General features: G+C 40.7%; 1 protein-coding gene across 1 annotated transcript in view; it reads right to left on the bottom strand.

The window, feature by feature from the left end:
• The window catches only part of dnah9l (dynein, axonemal, heavy polypeptide 9 like), a 29930-nt gene extending 9362 nt beyond the window's left edge, over positions 1 to 20568 (bottom strand). Inside the window, exons 1-54 of the mRNA XM_085255628.1 lie at positions 20524 to 20568; positions 20247 to 20405; positions 19681 to 19803; positions 19292 to 19414; positions 18822 to 19046; positions 18492 to 18710; positions 18031 to 18198; positions 17778 to 17903; positions 17578 to 17685; positions 17354 to 17485; positions 17112 to 17272; positions 16513 to 16669; positions 16249 to 16394; positions 16015 to 16131; positions 15787 to 15925; positions 15319 to 15411; positions 14988 to 15182; positions 14101 to 14178; positions 13821 to 13953; positions 13365 to 13492; positions 13052 to 13200; positions 12793 to 12943; positions 12550 to 12681; positions 12290 to 12463; positions 11970 to 12174; positions 11415 to 11580; positions 11163 to 11265; positions 10696 to 10833; positions 10487 to 10588; positions 10022 to 10183; positions 9784 to 9867; positions 9325 to 9434; positions 9056 to 9218; positions 8816 to 8939; positions 8426 to 8568; positions 8171 to 8332; positions 7876 to 7935; positions 7607 to 7780; positions 7381 to 7527; positions 7039 to 7152; positions 6735 to 6878; positions 5846 to 6028; positions 5491 to 5592; positions 5237 to 5371; positions 3960 to 4133; positions 3692 to 3824; positions 3470 to 3572; positions 3216 to 3338; positions 2182 to 2386; positions 1116 to 1280; positions 872 to 1012; positions 558 to 728; positions 365 to 487; positions 80 to 273 (exon numbers count right to left, since the gene is read on the bottom strand). Of these exons, the coding sequence (XP_085111754.1) occupies positions 80 to 273; positions 365 to 487; positions 558 to 728; positions 872 to 1012; positions 1116 to 1280; positions 2182 to 2386; positions 3216 to 3338; positions 3470 to 3572; positions 3692 to 3824; positions 3960 to 4133; positions 5237 to 5371; positions 5491 to 5592; positions 5846 to 6028; positions 6735 to 6878; positions 7039 to 7152; positions 7381 to 7527; positions 7607 to 7780; positions 7876 to 7935; positions 8171 to 8332; positions 8426 to 8568; positions 8816 to 8939; positions 9056 to 9218; positions 9325 to 9434; positions 9784 to 9867; positions 10022 to 10183; positions 10487 to 10588; positions 10696 to 10833; positions 11163 to 11265; positions 11415 to 11580; positions 11970 to 12174; positions 12290 to 12463; positions 12550 to 12681; positions 12793 to 12943; positions 13052 to 13200; positions 13365 to 13492; positions 13821 to 13953; positions 14101 to 14178; positions 14988 to 15182; positions 15319 to 15411; positions 15787 to 15925; positions 16015 to 16131; positions 16249 to 16394; positions 16513 to 16669; positions 17112 to 17272; positions 17354 to 17485; positions 17578 to 17685; positions 17778 to 17903; positions 18031 to 18198; positions 18492 to 18710; positions 18822 to 19046; positions 19292 to 19414; positions 19681 to 19803; positions 20247 to 20405; positions 20524 to 20553 (7619 nt within the window). The 5' untranslated portion in view covers positions 20554 to 20568. The remainder of the gene's footprint in view (positions 1 to 79; positions 274 to 364; positions 488 to 557; positions 729 to 871; positions 1013 to 1115; positions 1281 to 2181; positions 2387 to 3215; positions 3339 to 3469; positions 3573 to 3691; positions 3825 to 3959; positions 4134 to 5236; positions 5372 to 5490; positions 5593 to 5845; positions 6029 to 6734; positions 6879 to 7038; positions 7153 to 7380; positions 7528 to 7606; positions 7781 to 7875; positions 7936 to 8170; positions 8333 to 8425; positions 8569 to 8815; positions 8940 to 9055; positions 9219 to 9324; positions 9435 to 9783; positions 9868 to 10021; positions 10184 to 10486; positions 10589 to 10695; positions 10834 to 11162; positions 11266 to 11414; positions 11581 to 11969; positions 12175 to 12289; positions 12464 to 12549; positions 12682 to 12792; positions 12944 to 13051; positions 13201 to 13364; positions 13493 to 13820; positions 13954 to 14100; positions 14179 to 14987; positions 15183 to 15318; positions 15412 to 15786; positions 15926 to 16014; positions 16132 to 16248; positions 16395 to 16512; positions 16670 to 17111; positions 17273 to 17353; positions 17486 to 17577; positions 17686 to 17777; positions 17904 to 18030; positions 18199 to 18491; positions 18711 to 18821; positions 19047 to 19291; positions 19415 to 19680; positions 19804 to 20246; positions 20406 to 20523) is intronic.
• Positions 20569 to 22526: the final 1958 nt, after the last annotated feature.

Below are 22526 nucleotides of genomic sequence, written 5' to 3'. Positions count from 1 at the left end.
GTCCTTATATGGAAATACACTTAAAAAATAGAAAAGACAAAAACACAGTTAAACAAGCAGGAAAACAAATCCTCATCACCTTAGAGCATAGGTCATTCGGTCAGGCCTCAGGGCTCTCATCATGATCAGTTTCTGCAGCGAGCTTTTTCCCTTCCACTCCTGAGGAAACTTCTCCTTCTCAGGACACTCTGACTCCACCAGCTTCTTCCAGCGCTTGGGTGAACCTTCAATATCCCGATCCAGACCACGAAACTCATCAGTGAAACTCATAACCTGGACCGATACAAGAGAGAGAGCAGTTTTTGATTTGCATTGCAATTCAAATGCCAACAAAAATAAATGCTGCGTGTATGTGCCTGTGAACCTTGATGGCGCTCCAGGCCGAGTTGGAAAGAAAGTCAAGGGGGCTGATGTAGCTGTGGTCAATGTTAAAACGCAGCAAGAAGTCCAACTCTCTCACAACTATCTCCTTACTCATCAGGAGCAACTGAAATAGGGAGAACACAGTCAGGGACAAACACAGTCTTTGTCTAACCCTTCCACAAACACACACACACCTGGAAGGCCAGCTGTGCCGTAAAGGTGAGCTTGTCTCTCTCAAATAGTCCCCTGCTGATGTAGTTGAAGGTGGAGTATGTAACACAGTCTATGAGAGTGTTTACTCTGCTGTTTACGTCGTCACAGGCTTCTGCCAGCTCCACTGCTTTGTGGAAAACAACGTTAAAGGCCTGAGAACAAAAGGACAAATCAATTCGTAGGATGTATTTGTTTGCTGCATAATTTCACATAAATTTGGATATTTTACATCTTATGTTAAATTCAGTTGTTGGTTCCTAGGTTGTGGTCAGGTCCTATATTTGCTTCTGGTTACCTTGAGGCTGAACTGGTACATGGGGTTGATCTTGTTAAGATCATTCATGATAAAGTAGAGCAGAGAAGCTCTGACAGCAACAGGGCGATAGTGCTCTCTGGCCTCGTTTATCTTTACTTCGTTAACTTTTGCTTCCAGAACCTGCGAATGAGAGATGACAGAAAAAAAGAAAAAATATGAAAGGGAGTAAAAAGTAGGTTAACCATTCATTTTACTGCAACAACGCAGACATGTAACCTGATACCTTCATCTCAATCTCAGCAGCAGTGTGCTTTGTGGTCTCAAGCTTCTCCACCAGCACATTGTCACCAAGGAAGTTACTCTCTGCAGCAGACAGCCGGGTTAGCAGCTCGTCCTCCAGAAGCTTCAGCTCAATCTTAAACATGTTCTGCTGCTTTGTCAGTTCACTCTGTAGGAAGACGATGCAAATATATAAAAAGAAGCATAAATGGAACCAGAATGATGAAAACCAAAACCTGCAACAGAGATGAAATAATGCCAGCTGGCCTCATTAAACGATGAACTCCAACATGCACTGGGACACCTTTGGAATGCAAGCATGCTGATCCACACAGGTATGCACACATGGGTATTCACAGACGCGGACTAAAGCTTTCTTGGCTGCTGCCTCAAAGCACACTGTGCGCTGTCTATCTTGCGTGCTGCACAATATCGTTTATTACTTAGTAAATACTGATATCTATGACTAGCTAGTTTATTGTGATGGTGCTTTGTTTTCTCTATTATTATGTTGCTCTTTGTTGTTTGCTGTCTCCTCTGTTTGTTTTTGTTTGTTTGTTTGTTTGTTTTTTTTCCCCATACAGGTGACCCAGGAGTTTTTTTTTTTTTTTTTGTCTCTCTTCCCCCCCCTTCTCACCGTCTCTTCTCCCCTTTGGTTTTCTTTCTTTCTCTCCCCCTCTCTCTCTCATTCATTCCCCCTGTCCTATTTATTAAAAAAAAAAAAAAAAAAAAAAAAAAAATGACAAAGGATGAACTGAAGCTCTGCCATCACGTAATGTCGCATACTGCTGTTTCTGATGTCATTTAGAGGAAAAAAAAAAAAAAAAAAACATGCACTGGGACAGCTAAATACCAAACAGCAAATCGAGTTCAGGTAACCCGGGTCTTGTACACAAGAGAGGAAGGCATTAAGTGGGAGATTGCATGCTGCCCCCATGTGAAGCAAAAGGCAGTGGTTGGCGAGAGGAAGGCCTTAACGTTTCTTAAACTCTTAGACTGCCGGACCCGGACAGGCAGTACAAAAAGGACAGACTGATCAACAGAGAACTCCATCAACTGTTCCACTCTACCTTAAGCTGCTCAAGGTCTGGCCTCTCTTGATTCACCACCTGGGCCAGGAGCTGGTCCTCCAATCCATCTCTGGTCACTGTGAAATTAATGAGGGTGGTCTGGGCTTGAATCTCTGGCTTATAGTGAGGACTAGCCAGCTTAGTGTGGAGAATCAGTCTGAAGGCTGGGTGGAAGAAACACTCTTTGTCTCCAACCTTTATACAACTGTAGCAGCGTAGTAGCAAGGAAGAAGAAGAGAGTAGAGCATGATAAAATGAATGAACCCAGTGTAATATGAATGATCTTCGATACATGGAAAAGTGGCATTGATGAGCAAGTTGTGGATAAGTGATAAGATCCTTACTTCCTTATACCCCACCCCTACCCCTTTCCCTCCTTTCTACCTTACCCACTTTTCCCCATACCTCCTTAGACCCCCCCACCCACCCTTCCAATTATCCTCTCTCTTTACCCACTCTCTACCATCCCACCCCCACCAGCCTCCTAACCATTTTCTCCTTCTGAATTTACCCACTTCTTCTTCCTTCTGATCCATAACCCTTATACCACCTTGTCTGCTTTCAATGTGTAAACATGTATTGAAAGGTTCACAAAACCCTACAGACAGGACTGAACATAGATCAATATATTTCTGATGAAACACATCAGCTCTGTTCATGTGTTCATTTTTTAATAAATATGTGAAAATTGATTGAATTCTCCTGGAGTCTTACAGTTTCTTTTCTAGGTCATGTTTAATCTATAACAACATCTTTTTTTGTACTTTACTGGCAGATTTTGTTTTTACGGGGCTTTTGTTTTTCTGTGTCCTTATCTGCTACTATCTGCCCTGATGGCTAGGTGAGTACTTAACCAAGTAATGCAGTAATTCTTCAAGGAAAAAGCTTTCCCTTAAATTGGGCTTCATTCACTAATATCTGTGTGGAAATGTTGTTACCCTGAACCCAAAATAACTGCATCTACAAATTTAGTCCAGGTCTTAAAGCATCTGCAGAAAGGAGAAAAACTCGATCACAGCAATTCTGTGTGTTACCTGCCCTTCTTGATTGTGTGTCGACCCAGAAGTGGGTCAATAACGGGGTCAATGGTCTCCTCGAGGTTCTCGATGAGGACAGTGTCCCCTGCCACTACAGCCTGTTCAATAACATCTACATATCTGGAACAACATTTAAGATTAATTTATAAAAACTGTAGAAATTGTAGCACTGTTATTATTTCTGAATTGCTACTAAACAAATTTACACATCCTCGAGGCCTCAAGCAAGCATCAACAAAGGAAACGCTCACCCTCTCTGCCCCAGACTGACAACCTTGAGGCTGTTACCATAGCGACTCTTAATCCATTTGATGCCCTGCAGCTGAGGGTCGATAAGGAGAGGCCAGCGCTCACCTGCAACAATAAACTCCTTATTTATACACAGAGATGTGCTAAGAAGAAAACCTAGTACCGTAGCGTTTGTAATGTTTGTTATAAAAAGCCAGTTACACTAAGTGAAAAACTCCACTCACAGTTAGTAAGTATGGTGGCATTCTGGGTAGACATTTTGTCTCCTGGTAAGCCTTCATTGTTCCACTGGGCAACCATTGCATCATCAGTCAACATCAACACTGGATCTAAGCCCTCCGTCATGGGAATGGACATCTGATAGAAACAGTGGTGTGTGTTCATAGAGAAATAAGACACAATCTGTTGTGGAACGGCAAAGATACTGGAGGGAATAACTGCATTTGCAGAAGAAAACTAAAAGAAATATCTCAGTGTTTTAAGATTTTAAACCTTCTGGCTGTGTAGGAACGGCATCCAGAGGTTGTCCAGCAGCTCTTTCCTGTACTTCTTTGAGAAGGATCCGGCATAAGAGATGAAGGCTGCGGTTAGAAGGACGTCCCCACAAAGTGTTTCCTCCTGCTCATGGTACTGAGCCACTGAGTGAGCCCAGCGCACGTTCTCACTCTGAAAAACACACACAGACACAGCTGCTCTGTGTAACACTCAGACAGCTTTTTAAAATGGTCTTGAGCAATAGTAACCCAAGATTTCTGAAGGTCTTTCATATTTTTTCTTTGGATATTGGCTGCTTTTGAATCCTTAGGTTTATTGTTACTAGCAGCCTACAAAAACACATAATTTGTTTTTATCTCTTCAGTTAAATCTACCAAAAATGCAAAGATAACACAGTTTGACAGGAATAAAATAGTATTAGAGCTATTAGCCCCAAAAACTGGCAGCAGCATGGTGTGTAGTGTGTCCCTAAAAAAATTGAGGGAAACCTGGCAAGTGGAGGGCAAAAGAAGTGGCAGGCATTAAAAAACAATCTAAAGCACATGAACAGTATCTGAACAGTGTCCTCAAGAAATAAGAAAAAATTTAACAAAGACACAAAACACAGAAACAATGACACAGGATCCGAGAGATGCATCTAGCCCTTAAATGAACTGTTCCTTGAAGCATATTCAGAAATAGTCTCAGTGGAGGGGTCGCTGAGACTAAGAGGTTCCCCTTATTAAAGAGGGGAAACTGGGGGAAAAGACTGAAAAGACAAATACACAAGAACTGGACTGAAAATCAGTGACAACAGGTCTGATGGAGTCATGAATACAAATGTCACATTTGTGGTTCAAATGATTACTTAATTCCTCAGCGTGACAAGAATCCTCAATGCACTTCATATGCAGTAAAAGCATAAATGGATAGAAAAACGCACAATTAACACTATCAGAGCCTGGACATCAACATTATTGAAGCAGTGTGGGATCATCTGGACACAACAGAACAATAGTCAGCCAACATCCAAAGAAGAGCTTTCAATGTCCTTCAAGCTGCCTGGAGAGCTTTTCCTGAAGACTACTGGAGCTTCTTGAGAGAGTTTAGGCTGTGTTGCACAATAAAGGTAGTCATAGCAGGCAAAGTCTGTTTTTCTGTTTTTGCCTATACTGTATTTCCATGTAGGTCAGAACATTTTTAAGTAAATCACTGAATCCATTTCCCTTTTTCCCCAGCAGAATATAAAGAAATGAGAGGTGGCTTAAGTCTTTTGCACAGCATTGTATACTTACCTCTAGTCCTTTGACCAGCCGATTAGCTAGCTCTATTGTCTTGTTTGTGCGGTTGACCTCTTCCTGAAAGCGAAGTTTCTCTGATGTTGCCTTCTCAAAAGCTATTTTCAGAGTTTCCAGACTGCTATCCAGCTCCTGAGAAAGGAGAAAAAGGAACAGATGAAAATATTATGAATGCTGGCATTTGCAAATAACTAATTAATTTTGTTGTCAAGCACCAAATAATCCAATCTGTCCAATTTAAACAGACGTACAGCTAGTTTTTTCCGCAGGGCGTCTAGCTTCTCAGCAGCCTCAGCCAAATCAGCGTTAGCCTGAGTCAGACACATTCTCTTCATCTCTACCTCGCAGAGCACCTGGAAACAAGAACATCCTTACAGCTGAAACTAAAGTACAGTATAACCTTTGTTATAAGGAACATCCTATAATAAAGAAATAAGAGAAGAGATGAACTTACAAAAATCTATCCAAGGCAGCACAAGTTTTGGGGAAAAAGGCAAAAAAACAAATCAAACAACAAACTCAAAGTGTTTTACACAGAAAAAAATATAGCAAATGGATTAGCTTGGATGACACTAAATATATGTGGCAGATGGTTTAGATGTGTACCTCGTGGAAGCGGATGATGTTGATCACCCATGCACAAAGGCCCGCAGCAGCAGAGGATTTCTGTTTTACAAAGTCAGGGTTGAACTCTGGGTCACTGAGGTACTCATCTCTCACACACCTCACCGTGGCCTCAGGGATGTTCTCTTTGTCAAAGTTTACCAGAGCCTGCAGGAAGTCATCCACCTGCACAAGCATTTGTGTGCAAACGGGTGCGCGTTAGATCAAAGGGTTTCAAATTAACAAAATATTTTTCAACATTTTTGAATTCTAAATCCTGAGTCAAAAAGTAGAATTAACTAAAAAAAACCATATCTGATCTACAGAGTGTGAACATTGCTTTAGTTGTTACTTTTTTCAACCAGCATAGTTCCTCACAGGTTAAACCTCTCTTTAAAAAAAAGAGTTTTTGAGGCAAGGCGGTATCAACAACACAGGAGATATTAACAATATGAAAGAACCTATATTACAAAAATTAAATATGAATGGGTTCATCAAAGTATAAAGTATATCAGATTGAAAAGTGCCAACAGTCACACAACAAAATAACTGCAGTCGCAATCAATATTAAATTAGAGTTGTGCAAGGATGAAGACTAAAAGAGAAGGTCGTGTTTTAAATGTTAAATATTTTTTTATCTCAGATGATTAGAGAGATTTTTTTTTGGTTCTGTATTCGTTTTTTGGTTTTCATTCATCCATTTATTTTTCTAATAGTGTATCCAGTTCGGGTTTGCAGGGGGACTGGAGCCTATCCTAACTTTCATATGAAAGGTTACATACAGTACACGGACAGGTCGCCAGATCTACCATAACATTAACCTAAAATGGATTTACTTTGGCGGTCTCAAGCCATTAAATGAAGGAAAACTAAAACCTAAAAATCGTATCACCTTGCTCATGACCACCTTGGAAGCTTTCCAGCTGCGATCTTTGGGGATTCGGCCTTGAGGAGCCAGTAGCACTAGAACAGCTGCTGAGACGTTGGTGACGATGGCTGGAGGGTTGGGAAACGTCCTCAGCTCTGTCAGGTTTAACTAGATCAAACAGATGCACACGAATGCACAAACGCCCACATTTTTAATCAGGGGCCTGAGCTCAGGACAACTTTATTAGATTTCTTTTATGCTTGCAATGGACTCATAAAATAAATCGAATGAAATGAAGTAAAACTTTATGTGTGTGCAAGTGTTTTACTCTGTTGAGTGTATTGAGAGCTGTGTTGGCTGCCTGTAGGGCAGGTTCAGCCTTCGCCAAGTCCTCTTCAGTCTCCTGTTGCTGTTTGGTCACTTTAGCTTGGATTGCTGCCACCTGAATCACAAAAATACAACACGTGTGTGTGTGTATGCTGTGAATGGATTGCTGAAAGTTTGGCTTGTTTCAGACCTATGTTATTACTTCTCTGCCCTCTCTTCTCTAATGGCCCTCTCATTGACAAAGTGGTTTAAAATGAACCTCAAAATGTGCAGTAATTCTGAAAATACATGGCGTTAAGTCTGTCATTTTGCTGCTCGAGAGGCCCTAGAATCACACTCTTACCCTCTGCTCCTCAGCATCAGCTACAGCTCTCTCTTGGTTGAGCTTGTCTGTCTGTTGTCCTATTTTAGCAATGAGGGCTTCGATATCTGTGTTTCTCTGCCACAGCTCTACCTCCTGCACTGCTAACTTGGCTTTGAGGTCCTCCACCTAAAGAAAAAATAAGTAAGAACAAGAAACACAAACTTTTGTATACACTGGTGCAATGTGGTGTTTTTTCCCCCCTGACCTGTGACGCGGTAGTCAGCAGTTTTTGAAGTCCATTCTCTAATCTTTCCATCTTCTGAGTCAGCTCTGTGCGTTTCTTTCTCAACAGGTTGTCGTACAACTTCATAAACTCTAGGAAACTCTTTGGCGTGGTATAGTTGAAGTGCTTCTCATTCTGCTGGTATTTGACACTCACCTGTGAGGTGAATTCACAACAAGGAAACCAAGAAATCGTATCAAAGAAGACATCAAGAGAGGTCATCGCTCGCAGTGCTGTGCAGCAGCTCTTACCTCATTGACACTCGTGTGAGCGTAGGAGATGAACTCACTGATAGATGCTCTCACATTTGGCTGCACAGTATGAACACACACATTGACTCACTTCACTGAGAGAGTAAGAAGAGCCTTCTTATTTGATTAATTCACATAAAAGTAGCTATAGACATGTGTCTACGTTAATAGTTATTTTAGTTCCTATTTATGCTTATTAGGTATCTACTATTTGAAACACTTGCATAATCAGCATCAGAGTTAGTACTTTTAAAAGCAGCTTTAGATTGTATCACAGAATTTAAACAAGAAGCACCTCCAGTCCAGGTATTTTCTCTATGAAAGTAGAGCTGACGGACTGCAGAGCAAGCTGAGGCCAAGAGTGGAACCAGTTTATGGCTGTGCAGTTTACTAGGGCTGGAAACTTCCGTGCACGTGTCCTTAACGTGAATCCAACTGGAGAGAAACATAAGACGACCTGGAGGGCAGAAAGGGTGACAAAAGGAGAAGGTGAGATGACTATCAACACTAATCATTACATCATGGTTTCTACATGGTTTGCATTATAGACCTTGAGCTGTCTTCGTATCCTTTCGATGAAAAAGCTCCAGCAGTTGTCTCTGGTATCTATGAGTCCTAATCCCCTCAGCTCCATACGGATTGATGAAACAATCATATCTGCTTCTTCATCACTAAAAAGGTCAGGAATATCCCCTACAAATGCAAAGAATGCGAGCTCACTGTGTATTTGTTCTTTCTTATATAGTCACTCTTACTTGGAGCAGGTCTATGTGACCAAATGAGCCTTCTTTGCTATCTATTCAAATGCACAACTCTATGCTCTCAAAGCCACTGACACCATCCAAAAATAGTTTTTGCAGAAATGACATTCATTTCTTAGATCTGACAGCTATTAAAGCAGAAATCTCAGTTATCTCAGTTCCGGTCTGTGTATCCAAACCTGAGGCCAGCATGTCGTTGATCAGCACCAGGAAGCGCTCATCTGGAATCTGGGCATCTGTGTGAAGAAACACTGTCCCAATATTCTTCACCCCCACCTTTATATACAATGCAGCTATGTCACTCTGCAGACAAGGGTTGCAGCAAACACAAAGCAGGGAAAAAAAAAACATCCCAAATCATTCAAAACAGATGTGTTATGATATACAACCGTGTTTTGCATGTGGAAGTGCATATTTACTTTGAGGTCATTGATTCCATAACCTTTACGCAGCGTGATCTGGAAAACCTCCAGCATGCTGAGGAAAGCAGCCAGTCGACACAGGCTCTGCTTCCCACTCCCACCAACTCCAACCAGCAGGGCATTACCATAGGGGGCCTCCAGTATACGACTGATGCGACACCTGGGTACAAACACAGAACTGATGGTGTGTTTCTTGCCTGTGGTTTACATTTGCTTTGTAAATTCTTCTTTGTGCATGTTAGTTTGTGTCTGTGTGTGTCTCTTACACATGCTGGATCGCTTCTTCAAACAGTACCAAGTCCATGACAGCGTGCAACTCATTATAGTGCTCTAGAGCATCAGCCAATGTCTTCTGGAGCTTCTCCCAGTCTGAAGCCTGACAAGAAAGGAGAAATAAAACAAATAAACTTGTCTCTCTTGAGGAAAGCCAGCACTAACCCGTGTCTACGTGGTAAATTCCATATACAATGAAACTAAGTTGCCACACACATATCAAAGACAGGCAATCTTTTTTTTAGCGACAATACAGTTATCCTCATTTCTGGTTTCTGTCAGAGCAGATACGACACATCTGGAGGCCACTAAATAAGTATGCTACAGTACAGATTCAAGTAATAAACAATTAAACTCCCATAACGTATTTGACTACACTCTTAATTCTTATTTTAATCTCCATAAAGAACTTGGAGTGCAGACTAGCTTGTGTGTGTGTGAATGTGTCAGACCTGGTGATAGCGAGGCTCTCCCACTCCCTGGGCAAAGTGGCAGTACACCAAAGGCTGGTGGATAAAGATGGACTCATCTATTCCCTGGAGAGTTTGGCAGGACAAACAAACAAGAAAATACTGAACATGCCATAGCTGGCTTTAATACTAAATACCAAAAGCATCACTTCTGCAATACCTCTTACATTTTGAAAGATTTTTAAGATTAAGGTTGCAATTTGAATCGCCCATGTCTTACTTCAAAATATCTCTTTCCAGTGTCCAACAGGATTTTATCAAAGAGTTCTACATCTTTTTCTTCCATCAGTTTGTCTGAGTAGACCCTGGAGCTCTCATGCAGCCACAGGTGGACCAGGTCCATGGGGTAACGGATGCTTTCTGGCAAGGCAAACAGGATGCCCTATACAGAAATCGTATTAATAAACATATAACTATTCCACGAGAGAACTTTTGACACCAGAATTTTCAGTTTTTCAGGATTAACATTCCTACAAAAGTCAAATCTAAAGCAAGTTGCCACCAATGACAGTTTTGCAAATGGATTCATATGACGTTTTCGTATTTGCTGCCACGAGTGAAAAAAAGGAGTCAACAGCATCCTTTTAAGCAGTTCAAGGAAAAGATCTTCAACAGAAGTAAGTATTATTTCAGTTATATTTTTATGTTTTTATTTTTTTCTGGATGACTGAGCAAAGTGTGTTACCTGAAATATGTTGGAAAGGTCTCGCAGATTGAAGATATAGTGGAAGCGTATGGCTGTAGGAAGAAAGTTCTGGCTAATTTTCTGGTGCAGGCAGATAGCTGCCTGTTTGAGGAGAATCAAAAGATAGTGACACAGAAACAGATAAATGTTGTCTCAAGTCAAGTTTTAATAGAAATGAATGCTGCACTGGCAGTGTAAGTGTACAGTACCTGAATGAGAGTTCCAACTGAGCGAGAGACCCCGTAGCTAAACCCTCCCTGAAGAAAGTGAGCTGACAAGATGCTGGAGAAGATGGTAGCTAATGCATCAGCACCGGGGAAATGCACTGCAAACACTGAGAAATGCCTCTGAAATGGAGGCAGTAAAGATTTTACCAACAGTAATCTGTGGCTGGACCCACTTAAACTGAGAAAGCTGCATTCTGAACTACCTTTAAATTTTTCTTATTAGCCAAAAAAAGGTTTCTGCATGTCTTTGGCTGTTTTTCTTTTGTGTTTCAAAGGAAAACATAAACATGGTTCCCTTTGAAACTAATTTTTCTAAATAAGTATTCAATGAAATTATGTATAAAGCCATAGTGATCGAGTATAGTTTCAGTAGATAGGAGAATTTTGATAATAACATTTATGAACAAATAAAATTTACGCATAAAGAACTTGCAAATGTGTGGCAGTACCTGCAGTCTGGGGTTGATAGAGAAGCTTCCAGCTGTTGGGTTCATACAGGTGATATACTGGCAGTTATGGATTTCTTTCAAAACCAGCCGCTGTCTGTCATACCTACAGTACAAAGACCTGTTGGTTAAAATTCACACTAAGCACTAAACTCTGTGTAACAGTTGTGTACAGAGTATATATGTGTATTTGCACACTTTGGCAGTATGAAAGCAGTATAAATATGCGAGTCCATCACGTGCGTCTTATCCTACCAGTGGCTGTAATCAAGGTGCTGGCGGATGAGGGTGTGTGGCTGGACAGTCCCATAAACATCCACCTCAGGCATGTTGAGGTCATCTATGAAGTAGATAAGTCTCTTGGCGGTGGGAGGGCCAAATTTACGACCAGCTTTCTTCTCTAGAGGTTTCTCCAAGATGCCTGGAGTACATTTAATACACAAGTTTAGGAAAATGACAAAGTGACAACAGTCTTCACAGAAACTCACTGACTGAAAATCTGAACTGAAATTTGAAGGAAAAAAGAATTGAAGATACAGGGAAACTCAGAATTTTTTTTTTAATGAAGCCTGTGCCATTCAATCAGTATGAATAGGCAAACACAATTAGATACAGTACTACCACAATAACATAATGCATAGACAGGAAGCACACATATCTCATTAGAAGCCTTTTTTCAGATTATTCGATTTGTCTTATTATATTTCCCTAATTATTAGATTATTATATGTATTATACAATTTGTTAAATTAATAAAAAATACACATGTGAAAAAATCTGTTTGTGTATGCTCATTTCAGAGACTCTTACGCTGCAGCATGGCAGATGTAGTGTAGTAATTGAAGGGAACTTTTGCTACTATGTAATCCTCCTTCAGCTTAGCGACTTTATCAGACACCAGAATAGTTTTTCCCACTCCTGCATTGCCCACTAACATGATAGGTTTGCCTCTCTGAAGCAGAAGGTCCATGAAGTAGGTGAGACAGATGGTCTCTGGAGTGTGGACAAGCACCGTCTGAAACAGACAGTGGATGAGCGTGCTGAGAGATCTAAATCAACATGTTATAATTATACAGGACACTCTGGCCTGCTGTAGACAACCACACGCATTCATTAGTCTAATAACATACCTGTAACGGAATATCAGGCTCCAGCTCAAATGGCACCATCTTCTCACTCCACGGAGTAAACTTTTTAGTCTCAGGGTCAATGAAATAGTCAAAGACTGTCCCTTGTGAGGGAAACTTTACGGCTCTCATCTCTTTGGACCACCAGCGGCTAAATTCAGCACGGTAGTCATTGAGCTATAAAGGTAAAAACACTGTCATTATATGGTATAATAATGTGAATTATCTGATACGATTAGAAGGAACAGTTAGTCACTGCACACATGATCTTGAAAGAGAGCGCCTCCAAAAGCCCAGATGCAGGCAAAGACAAAGTAGATCTCATAGAGTTCTCTGGGAGAATCGGCTGGAGTGTTGTCCTCAATCAGCAAGCAGTCCAACAACGAGCACAATGTCTGATTGAGCAAAACACAGAAATGCTGCATGTGACTGAACAATAACAACAGAAAAATATAATATTATGGCTCTGCAGGCTGCATTTGATATCCATAAAACCCTACATGTACCTGCACCATGCTGTTTTCTGGAATGGGTGTGATGGTTTTCAGGTTGCAGCGAACTTGTTCCAGACAGTATGGCACGTACTTATCAAACAAAATAGTGAGGTTGGCTCGCTCTGACTGGGCTTGCCGTGTGTCGATCCAACTTGTCACATAACTGAAAACACAGTAAAGGCAGCTCTGCTAACCAAGATAACCTTAAGAAAATCAAAGAAACAGAAGACTGTGATTTTATGCGTGCATTTAAGCATTGTGTGTGTCTTACGAGCTCCAACCCAAGTCCTGTGGGTTGACATAGAGTATTCCTGCCCTTGACACTGTAGCTGGAGTAGCAGCCTTCAGATGAGAGATCTCAAAGAGAAGACGCATGGACGAGGACAAGCCGATCCTCTCGTTACTGGCAAGTGTCAGAACCTGGATGTGGAGGGAAAAGCAGAAGGAGTGGAGCTCAAGCACTGGTTCAAAAATATAAAGTATGCACTAACTTAATGACTGGCATTGGCAGAAATTGATTACTTATTTGGAGACATATTCAAACTCCTGGATGAAAGACAAAAAAACATGTGATGATCTTTTACCTTGTTGTCATCCATAACTGTGTTGAGTGACTCAATCCACATAGGGTCAATATCCCCATCCAGAACAATCCATTTGGGTCCATCATGGCCCACCGAGGCCAGCTCTCTCATGGTAGAGGAGAACAGACCTGTAAAAGGAAACAGTGACATATGGTAAATCCATTTTTACATACTAAACCATCACTGCAGCAAAAAAGGTATTGAATGCAAAATTGTGAAATGAACTGGTAATGAAAATATTGCACACGAAACCTATTTAAACAGGAGTGGGCTGTGAAATAGAAGAAGTGCATTAACTTTCTAATTATTTCTGAGAGGAGGCTTTGGAATAAATTATGGTCTTGGCACCAAAATAAATCAGACTTGACAGCGACCCAAATTCTGGAGGAAAAACTGGTTCTCTTGATCATCATTTATTGCACATTAAATCCTTTGTATAATCCTCCTGCTTCTCACCATCCTTCCACTCTCTGGTAGCAGGGTGCAGGTATCCAAACAGCTCATCTGTGGTAACAGCTTTAGGGTTAATATCATTCCATAAGGGCTTCATCTTCATGTTTGCATAAGTCCTATGAAGGGTCTTCAAGATCTGATAAGTAAACAAGATCATTTATATAAGTAGTTTTAGTTAATATGTTTGGGCATATTTTGGGTATAAGAAGTTGGATCACACAGATATTAAAACAAAAACAAAAACACATAAACAGTTTTAAAAATGTTCATTAGTTAAGTTAACCTGACTTTTTCCAGTACCCGGGCCACCAACTACAAATACAGAATGTCTAACAGCCAGCAGCTCCTCCAGCTGGGTCACCTGCAAACATGGAATCACATTAATAGTGGGATTTCTGAAAAAAAAAATACTCTAAAATACTGCAAGTTCAATCAGAGAGCTGTCTCACCTTACAATAAAAAAATACAACCAAAATGATTAACAATTAGTTTATGTTACAAACCACAAAGCTTTATATATTGTTCCTCTATTGACCTGTGGGAATTATGCATTTCCCCCAAGTTAAAATTAGCTCAGAACTTTATGAATGTGTTTGTAAAGTGATCTGGCATGTTGATTTCAGATCATCCTTAACTATCATTGCTCATATGCCACTGAAAAAGAAGCAGTTTAACACTTAATTTAATACTTCTATTAGATTTTACAGATTTTTGTCTATTAAATCACTAATTGAATGAACACAATAGGAGGCAACTGATTAGTGTTTATATATTGGAAGCTTTATGAACTGTGTGTCTGTATTTCCTTATTCCCTGCAAAAAACGGAAATACTGCAGGGAAAAATGGAACGAGGAGCAGCCACAGTGAACTGTCAGATGAAGAGCTGCAGGTGACAGACTCCACACCTCCAGCTTCACAGCGGGGTAACAGATCCCTTCACTGTGCTCTGTCTGCAGACTCAGGCCATGCACGGAATGAAAACCACATCACGGTTGCTCACAGAATGATGGAAAAAAGGAAAATAATCCTTTGACATTTTTATCATAACAACTGTTTTTCTTTTTCCCACAATTCTGAGAAATCTAAAATTAACGTTTGTTCACCGTTACCACCACTAACGAAAGGTGTTGCCAAATAAACTATACTATATAATAAAAACACAGATGAACCTTGAGTATGAAATTTTCCTCTGGTTGCAGACGCAGCTCACTGACTGACTGGCGAACAGCATTTTCTAGCTTTGGGTCTCTCTTCCTGGGCACATCCAGCTGTGGAAAGAGGTCACTGATCAACCCAAGGAAGATGGGAACATCACTCGTCACGATCTTAGGAAGGTTGAAGTCTCTAAGAGCCCGCATCAACACCTGGTGAGACAATATTGGACGCACAGTTTTGATGAGGCAATTTCTGACAACCTCAAATTTCTGGAAACAACCATGAGAGCTGAAACACTTCAGTGTAAAGAACAGCCCTCATTAGTGATCGCGAAGAGATACACACCTGTTCTTCAGGTCTGCTACGCTCCTCTCTCTTCAGAGATCCAGCCACAACCAGCACTGATTTGATAGCCCGCAAACCCCAATCATAATGATCCTGACAAAATAAGCATTTAAGTGTTTGTTGATGTTATAATAGAAGGACACAAACAGCCAGTTTCAGCTGAGAGCTAGTACTCTACACAGTATAAGCAAAAATAGTTGATATTTTTATTATTTACTATATTCACTACATCACACACAGAGGAACTGGAATATAAATAGGAAGATTATGGTGACTAATCTTCACACCTAAACACAAAACCATAATCTGATGAATAGCACCACCACTACTTTGCATTTTAATAAAAGCTGGACCACACTTCTGATGCGTATAAGAACATTGACAGCGAAATTAAATTCCTCTTCTTCCCTCCGCTCATCAGAAAACCCCCTGAAGAAATAGTCAGACAAATTGTTTGTATGTACGCACTTGTTTGGATAGCAGCTCTTTACAAAGAGTGTAGAGACTGATGAATTTGCGTGCCAGTAGCCGTGCATCTATGAATCCTTCGGCCACCAACATGATCTCACAGATCAGTTCAAAATCTGGGATCACCATCGCACAGGGCCTGAGCATTTAGAAAATTAACCAATAAATAATCATATAATAGCTGCTATTCATTGCACGCTAAAGTCTCCTCTTTGTCTCATATCAGACCTGAATAGAGCCTTGAGGTTCTCTGGGAGCTCTGCTCTTCCAGCATAACCTGGGTTCAAAGTGATGAAGATTCCTACTGTTGGCTTCAGCTCAATCTCCTCCCCCAGAAAATGAAACCTACATACACAGCAACAAATGCATGCTGCTAAATGGATGCTTAGAAAATATATAGAATGGATTAGTAGACAAATGTATAGATGCTACAACATACATGTCATTATTTCCTCATAATACCTCTGTTTTTTGTTGCGTACAGCATCCTGTATAGTCTTGACTTGCACAGCTACCACAGACAGAACGTCCACCGAGATCCGGTTGAATTCATCAAAGCAACCCCACACTCCTGTCTGAGCCAGGCCCTTATAGATGTTACCTATAGACTGGAGGATGAGATGCTATGGCTGAATGGTGGAATAAATATCAATAACAACATAAAAAAAAAAGAATAAATGTGACATTAACGGGCACTAGAAGAAACATCTGTGCAGTCCAGGTTACCTTGTAGTCCATCTGTTCAGAGCAGTTGAACACATATACCATGATACCCAGGGAGCGTCCAAGGTCCTTAGTAGTCTCTGTTTTGCCAGTGCCAGCTGGGCCTGATGGAGCACCACTCATAGTCAGATGGAGGGACTGGGTCAGGGTTATGTAACACCTGTCATGGTACGGTTGAGATTTAAATCACAGGAGAAAGAAAGTAATAGATAATTTCGATTCAATGAAGTTGTGCATTTGAAAATAATGTAGATTTAAAGCAACAATGTAATGTATTTGAGTATAGTGGATATTGTGAATAGAAAAAGCAAATATGCAAGATTTTAGTATTTGTGCTTTATTCTAAAATAACAACTATCTCAATCTTTGCACTTACATTTTGCATGGGTGCCTACTATCACGTTCTGCACAGCTTGACTGTAGCATTAAGATGTTTAGTGCTAAAGTAAAGCGGCCTTGTTTTTAGTTGCAAAGCAAGTCTAGTAATTATGCGTGCCCTTACTGTAAGTCTCTCCCTTTAGAATACAAATCATTACTAATGTATGCATTCTGTATACTTTTGCAAAGGTTTGGCTTACGGGAGAACATGTATGTGCACATACCTGTCAGTGAGTGGAGTGATAACCAGTCTGTTTGTATTCCCCAGGTATTCATAGCTAAACTGGAACTGAGCGTCACAGATATTAATGTAACAGTGTCTCATTTCTTCATCCCAGCGATGCCGTAACTGGGACAGCCACGCAAATGCCTGTCCTGATGTCACCTTAGAGACATACAACAGCATCAGGATGGTCTGCTAACTAATGCAAAACTCATTTGAAATAATATCTAATAGTCGCAGTACCTTTTGAGTAATGAGATTGGCGACCACATCTCGAGCATGGACATCAATAGTGCAGACAGTCATAATTTTCTGTCTGTCTCCAGGGGTTAAATCGCCAAGCAGCATGTGGATTAGCAAGTTGAGCTGTGTGATCTAGAAAACCAGAATTCAGCAGACATCACTGACAAATACAATGATGCTACGATCACTTACCAGCCTAATAAAATCTTACATTATGGAAGTACCTGTTTCTTGTTGTAGTCCTTGAGAGCTGTCTCAAATCCTTCCTCCACCCTCTCAAAAGCAATGCCCACATCTGTCGCCCACCACACCTGACTACCAGTCAACCCCACCTGTTGATGGAAGGGAAACAGAGGTGTACAGCAGATAGCTTGCATGTTTATAAAGTTAAAATTGTAAATCTACAGACTTTGCATGAACAGACCTGGGCTGGGTAGTCAAACAGCCACTGGTCTCGGGGTTTGTCCTCATAGGCAGCTACAGCTTCCTGTATCTCCTTTCGAACTGTACAGCGCATGGTGGTTTCTAAAGCACTTAACCAACACTCTGCCTGATTAAAAAAAATAAAAATGTTTGAAAAAAACTCTAAAATGAATTGCATGCAATATCATATTTTTCAAATAAAACGGTGCTGATGTACTTCCACAAACAGAAACCGCATTTTGTTTTCACAGTACCTGTCCTTCGCAGACACAGGGCTCAGAGAACGAAACATATTCTCCCTCTCGACTGTACATCCCTATCGCAACTGCCTCCCCCTCCTCCCCCCGTCCTTCGACCCGGTCTGAGTCCTTGAAGCGAAGATCTGCTATATTGTCAAACAGCTTCAGCAAGTGTCGGGTCACCTGGAAAAAAATATATATGTGTATTCAAAAGACACACAGACTATTTTTGAGTTTGGTTTTATAGGCTATGATGTTAACAAAGCTCTGACGTTAACAGACCCTGATCTCTGATAACAAATCAAAAAGAAAAAAAGATTTCTTTTGCCTTTCATTATTGTGTTTTTCCATTTTCCCTTTTTCCACTCCATAACACTGAAATATAGTTGGTATATAAAGTACAGATAACCACAACGTGCTAACAATCTCTTTATAGATTCTTTCTAGAAAAACATGATTAAAATGTAATCTATCACCTGTCTGGGCTGTGTTCCCTTAGACACAATCTCCAGTAGATCAGAGGCAGAGACAAAATAAAATCTGGGGAATGTCAGTCTCTTGGTCTCCAGGTACTCAGCAAGGGCCTTCTCACACAGAGACAGCCTCTGCTGTAAGGTCTCAAGGCTCTCCAGGAAGCCAGGCTTGTTGGTCACATCTACTACATTACTGTTCTGGACCACCTCAGTCATTAAACTCTGATTAAAACAAACAAACAAATCAAAGGAAATAAAGGGAGAAATGCAAAAAGACATGCTAAAAATATGTAGCCAAGCATGGCACTATATGTAGGCAGAGGTATGATTTACCTGAAAGTCAGTGTGTATTCCCTGAAAGCGTTCAGCATCATTGGCCAGCTGGCAGCGGATGTCATGGCTGTTGGTGAAGATGCTGTTAAGATGGGCCCAGGTCCTCTGGACAGACATCCAAGATGAGATGACAAGGTCTGCCACCATCAGCTTCCTCTGCCATCCACTTACTTCTGCCTGGAAATACTCTATGTACTTACTCATCAGGATATTCTGCAGCTGCACCTGAAAAGAAATGAAGCAGTAACTTTAAATGGCAATTTGTACAAAGAAGCCCTGATGAGCTGCTCTTGAAATTGCATGAACATTTTCCCCATTGCCTATGCATTTATATAACTAGTCTTTGAGGAGTCAGTAATAAACCCGAGCCGTTCATACTAAAACTATATTATGGATCGCTGGGGTGTTGATATTGCAATTTGAAAGAATAAAGCAAACTGCATATCACATTCTGCAGCAGGCAGGCACACCTGGTTGTCCTCCAGCGTCTCTATCAGATTCTCATCTGCTTTGAGCAGAGGGGTTCCTGTGCTGGCATGAGTCTCATAGGACAGCGACATAATGCTCCATGTCTGGGTTATCTCTGCCAAAACCTAAAAAAACCCAAAGACAGATACTTCACAAAGACGCCTGTCATTTAAAGACAACCAAAAAACAAGCTAACGCGTTCGTTAACATTGGCTCATTCCTATTTGTGTGTCATTATTTGTGAGTTCAGCTTTCTGAATCTGCTCATAAATATCTGTTCTAAGAATATGATGAAAGTCTAGTGAGTGCTTAAGTAATTAAATATTCCATCCATCAATAATCCACTACTACAAGATATATCACACAGTAACTGGTTGGTCTGGTGTCTTACCTTCTCAATGGCCATTTCTTTCACGGCCTTGTCTACTATGTTTTTAACCTCATCCTCCACACGATGAAGTTGCAATTCCAGCAGGTCCCCCAAGGTGGTGCCCTCACCCATCACAAACCTAACCTGAAGATTTAAAAACAAAAGCAGACTATGGGTGTGATCAAATTTCAGATAACTGGGTTCATCAAATCCAGAGAAGTGTCTGCAGAACAATGAGAGCACACTGCATGAAAACTACAGCCAAACGAATGGATTAACCCCCACAGAGTGGCAAGTATAATATACCATGAGTAAAACTGATGAAAAGTTACTGAACAAGAAGAGCACTTGGGGCAGTCCTCGGCCAAGACCAAAGCGCTAACAAATTTAAAGAAAAAAACTGTATGAGGACCAAAATTTAATGGGCTGTTCTCATACACATTCTCCACTCCGCCACCAAGTTTAATGAAATTTGGACTTGTAACTTTTGGATAATCTCATTGACACACAGACAAACAAACAAAATGAAAAATGGCACAGCAGATGGTATGAGAGACTGTGTAGCAGCAGCAGCACAGATACCCTACCCCAGTGGTGTTCATAAGCTGTTGCCAGTGTCTCTCCCTGACAGCTGAGTTTTGCAGCTCGTTGACAGCTCTCAGAGAGGTCAATAGGTTTTTCACTGTTGATTCCAGACCCATATAGACATCCCACACACGCACCTCCTTATCCAGCATTTTCATCTCCTTCAACAGACAACAGACATACTCACAGTTATTGAAAAGGTACTCTTGTTTCAAACATGAAACAGTTAAACTGAATCAAAGTTCAAGTATCTATCCAGAGAAGAGTGCTGTACTGTACTTTAGCAAACCGCCGGAGTTCCATGTCCATCTGCTCAACGTTGATCTCTTTCCATGGAGTCTTTGTCCAATCCTCTATACTGGTCTAGGATTTGCAGGAGATTAAGTGCATCATTTGATTATTTTGCATGCAGTGACTCACTATGGAGACCCTGCCTTGTATTAAAAAAAATAGCATATTTGTATTTACAGCCCCAATTCCAAAAAGGCAGGATGGTGTGTAAAATGTAAATAAAGTGTTTAGAAATTATGCAACACTTTCAGAATAATGTTCCTCAACTTGAAATAATGTTTATTACACGGAAATCCCTTTCTGTGAGTGTAGTTCACTGTGCCATCTACCAACACAGGTTAAAGCTCTGTCATGCAAAGAAGAGGCCACATGTGAGCATGATCCAGAAATGCTGCTGTGATCTATTTTGAGTTTTGTTTTGCGATTCATTCTTTTTGAATTAAAAGATTTTCAGGGTTTTAGTTCTGTATTAGTCCTGACTTCAGTATTTCCTAGTGCCTATGAGTTGTCATTATTTATATTTCTACTTTGTGGTTCTTGATTACGTGAGTACCCTTTTCTGTGCCTGGTCTGCCCTAGTCTCATCTACATGTCGTGTCATCAGTATCTCAGTGTTTTCAACGCTTTCTGTCTCCCTGGTCATGTCTCTCTGGTCTTCCTGGGTTCTACCTGGTTTCCCAATCTCCGTTCCAAGTTAATATGTCTTCCTTCCTATTCCTCATGTTTATGCTTTCCTCTGCCCATAATCTTCTGTTTTATCCTTTTGTCTCCCCAGTCAGTTATGTTTCCATGTATGTTTAGCGCTGGTCCCTGCATCGAGCTCCTGTCTCTGTCTCAGTTTTGCTTCTTGTGTCTCTTTATTTAGATTCTGTTCAGCTGTGTTCACAGGTGTGTTCAATCTGCCTTAATTCCCTTCTGTCTATATACTCTCTGCATCTCTCTCTGTTCTTTGTCGTGTCTACCCTCATGGTGTGTGTAGTCTCTGTCAGTCTCTTTAGTTAGTTTGTTACAGCCCCATCACTGTCCACATTATTTAGCTTTTGATTTCTGTTTTTTTGCCAGCACAATAAAAGCTGTGATATTTAAGAAAGCTGTCCACTCTCTGCCTGCCACACACCTCAGTTCATGACATGAAATGTTTTCTGTGTCCAACAGAGAATAAAATGATATTTGTAAATTTGTAAATCACTGCCTGTTTTTATTTACATATTACACACCATCCCAACTTTCTGGAGTTCAACCGTACCTTTACAAAGACGACCATATCCCATACTGCTTTGACAAGTATGATGTCAGAGCGACACTGCCGCAGCTGCTTGTATTCTGGGAAGCTGACCTCAAACAGATCAGCTGTGTCCTGCAACTTCTTCATTTCCATCTCCATCGTAGCTACGCCTCGATTACACTGCAGGCAATTTTGATATGTTATTTAAATTTTCTTTAATCACACACTGTGTACTACATTTGAAAGAAGTACTGTTAAGATTTCTCTTTTAACAGACACTAAAAGAAATGTGCCCCCTGCTCACCTTATCAATAAGCTTATATGACTCCTCCACACTGATTTTAAAGATTGACTCTGAACGAAATTGTTCTCTGAACTCATGCTGTTTGACCTAAAGTATGAAATCATATCAAATTAAGGATTAATGCATATCTGCCTCTACCTTTCTGTCTATCATTTTGCAGACACTGTGTGGGTTTCATATATATAATGCAGGAAAGAGGTTTTATGTGTCAGATATTGAGCTCTTTGCCAGACTGACATCCTACCCCAATCACACAAAGCCTCACCTCAAACCGAACACATTTCCTGCGGATAACTGAAACCTCATTTGACTGTAGTGGTGCCACCTCATGTTTGACCGTGAAGGCAATTTTTCGGACACTTTTCCACTTTTCCGGCAGCTCCTGTGTTGTGTGGGAAAGAAGCACTGATAACTGTACATATCGCCTATGATAAATGAAAAAATGTGTGTTTTTGAATTGGT

Source organism: Mchenga conophoros, linkage group LG18 (genome assembly GCF_057382185.1).
Source record: "Mchenga conophoros isolate Kocher_MC1m ecotype Shallow Benthic linkage group LG18, M_conophoros_male_GT1.1, whole genome shotgun sequence".
Taxonomy (NCBI): Eukaryota; Metazoa; Chordata; class Actinopteri; order Cichliformes; family Cichlidae; genus Mchenga; species Mchenga conophoros.
The sequence above is the reverse complement of the archived record's forward strand: the minus strand, read 5'-3'. Positions and strand labels throughout refer to the sequence as shown.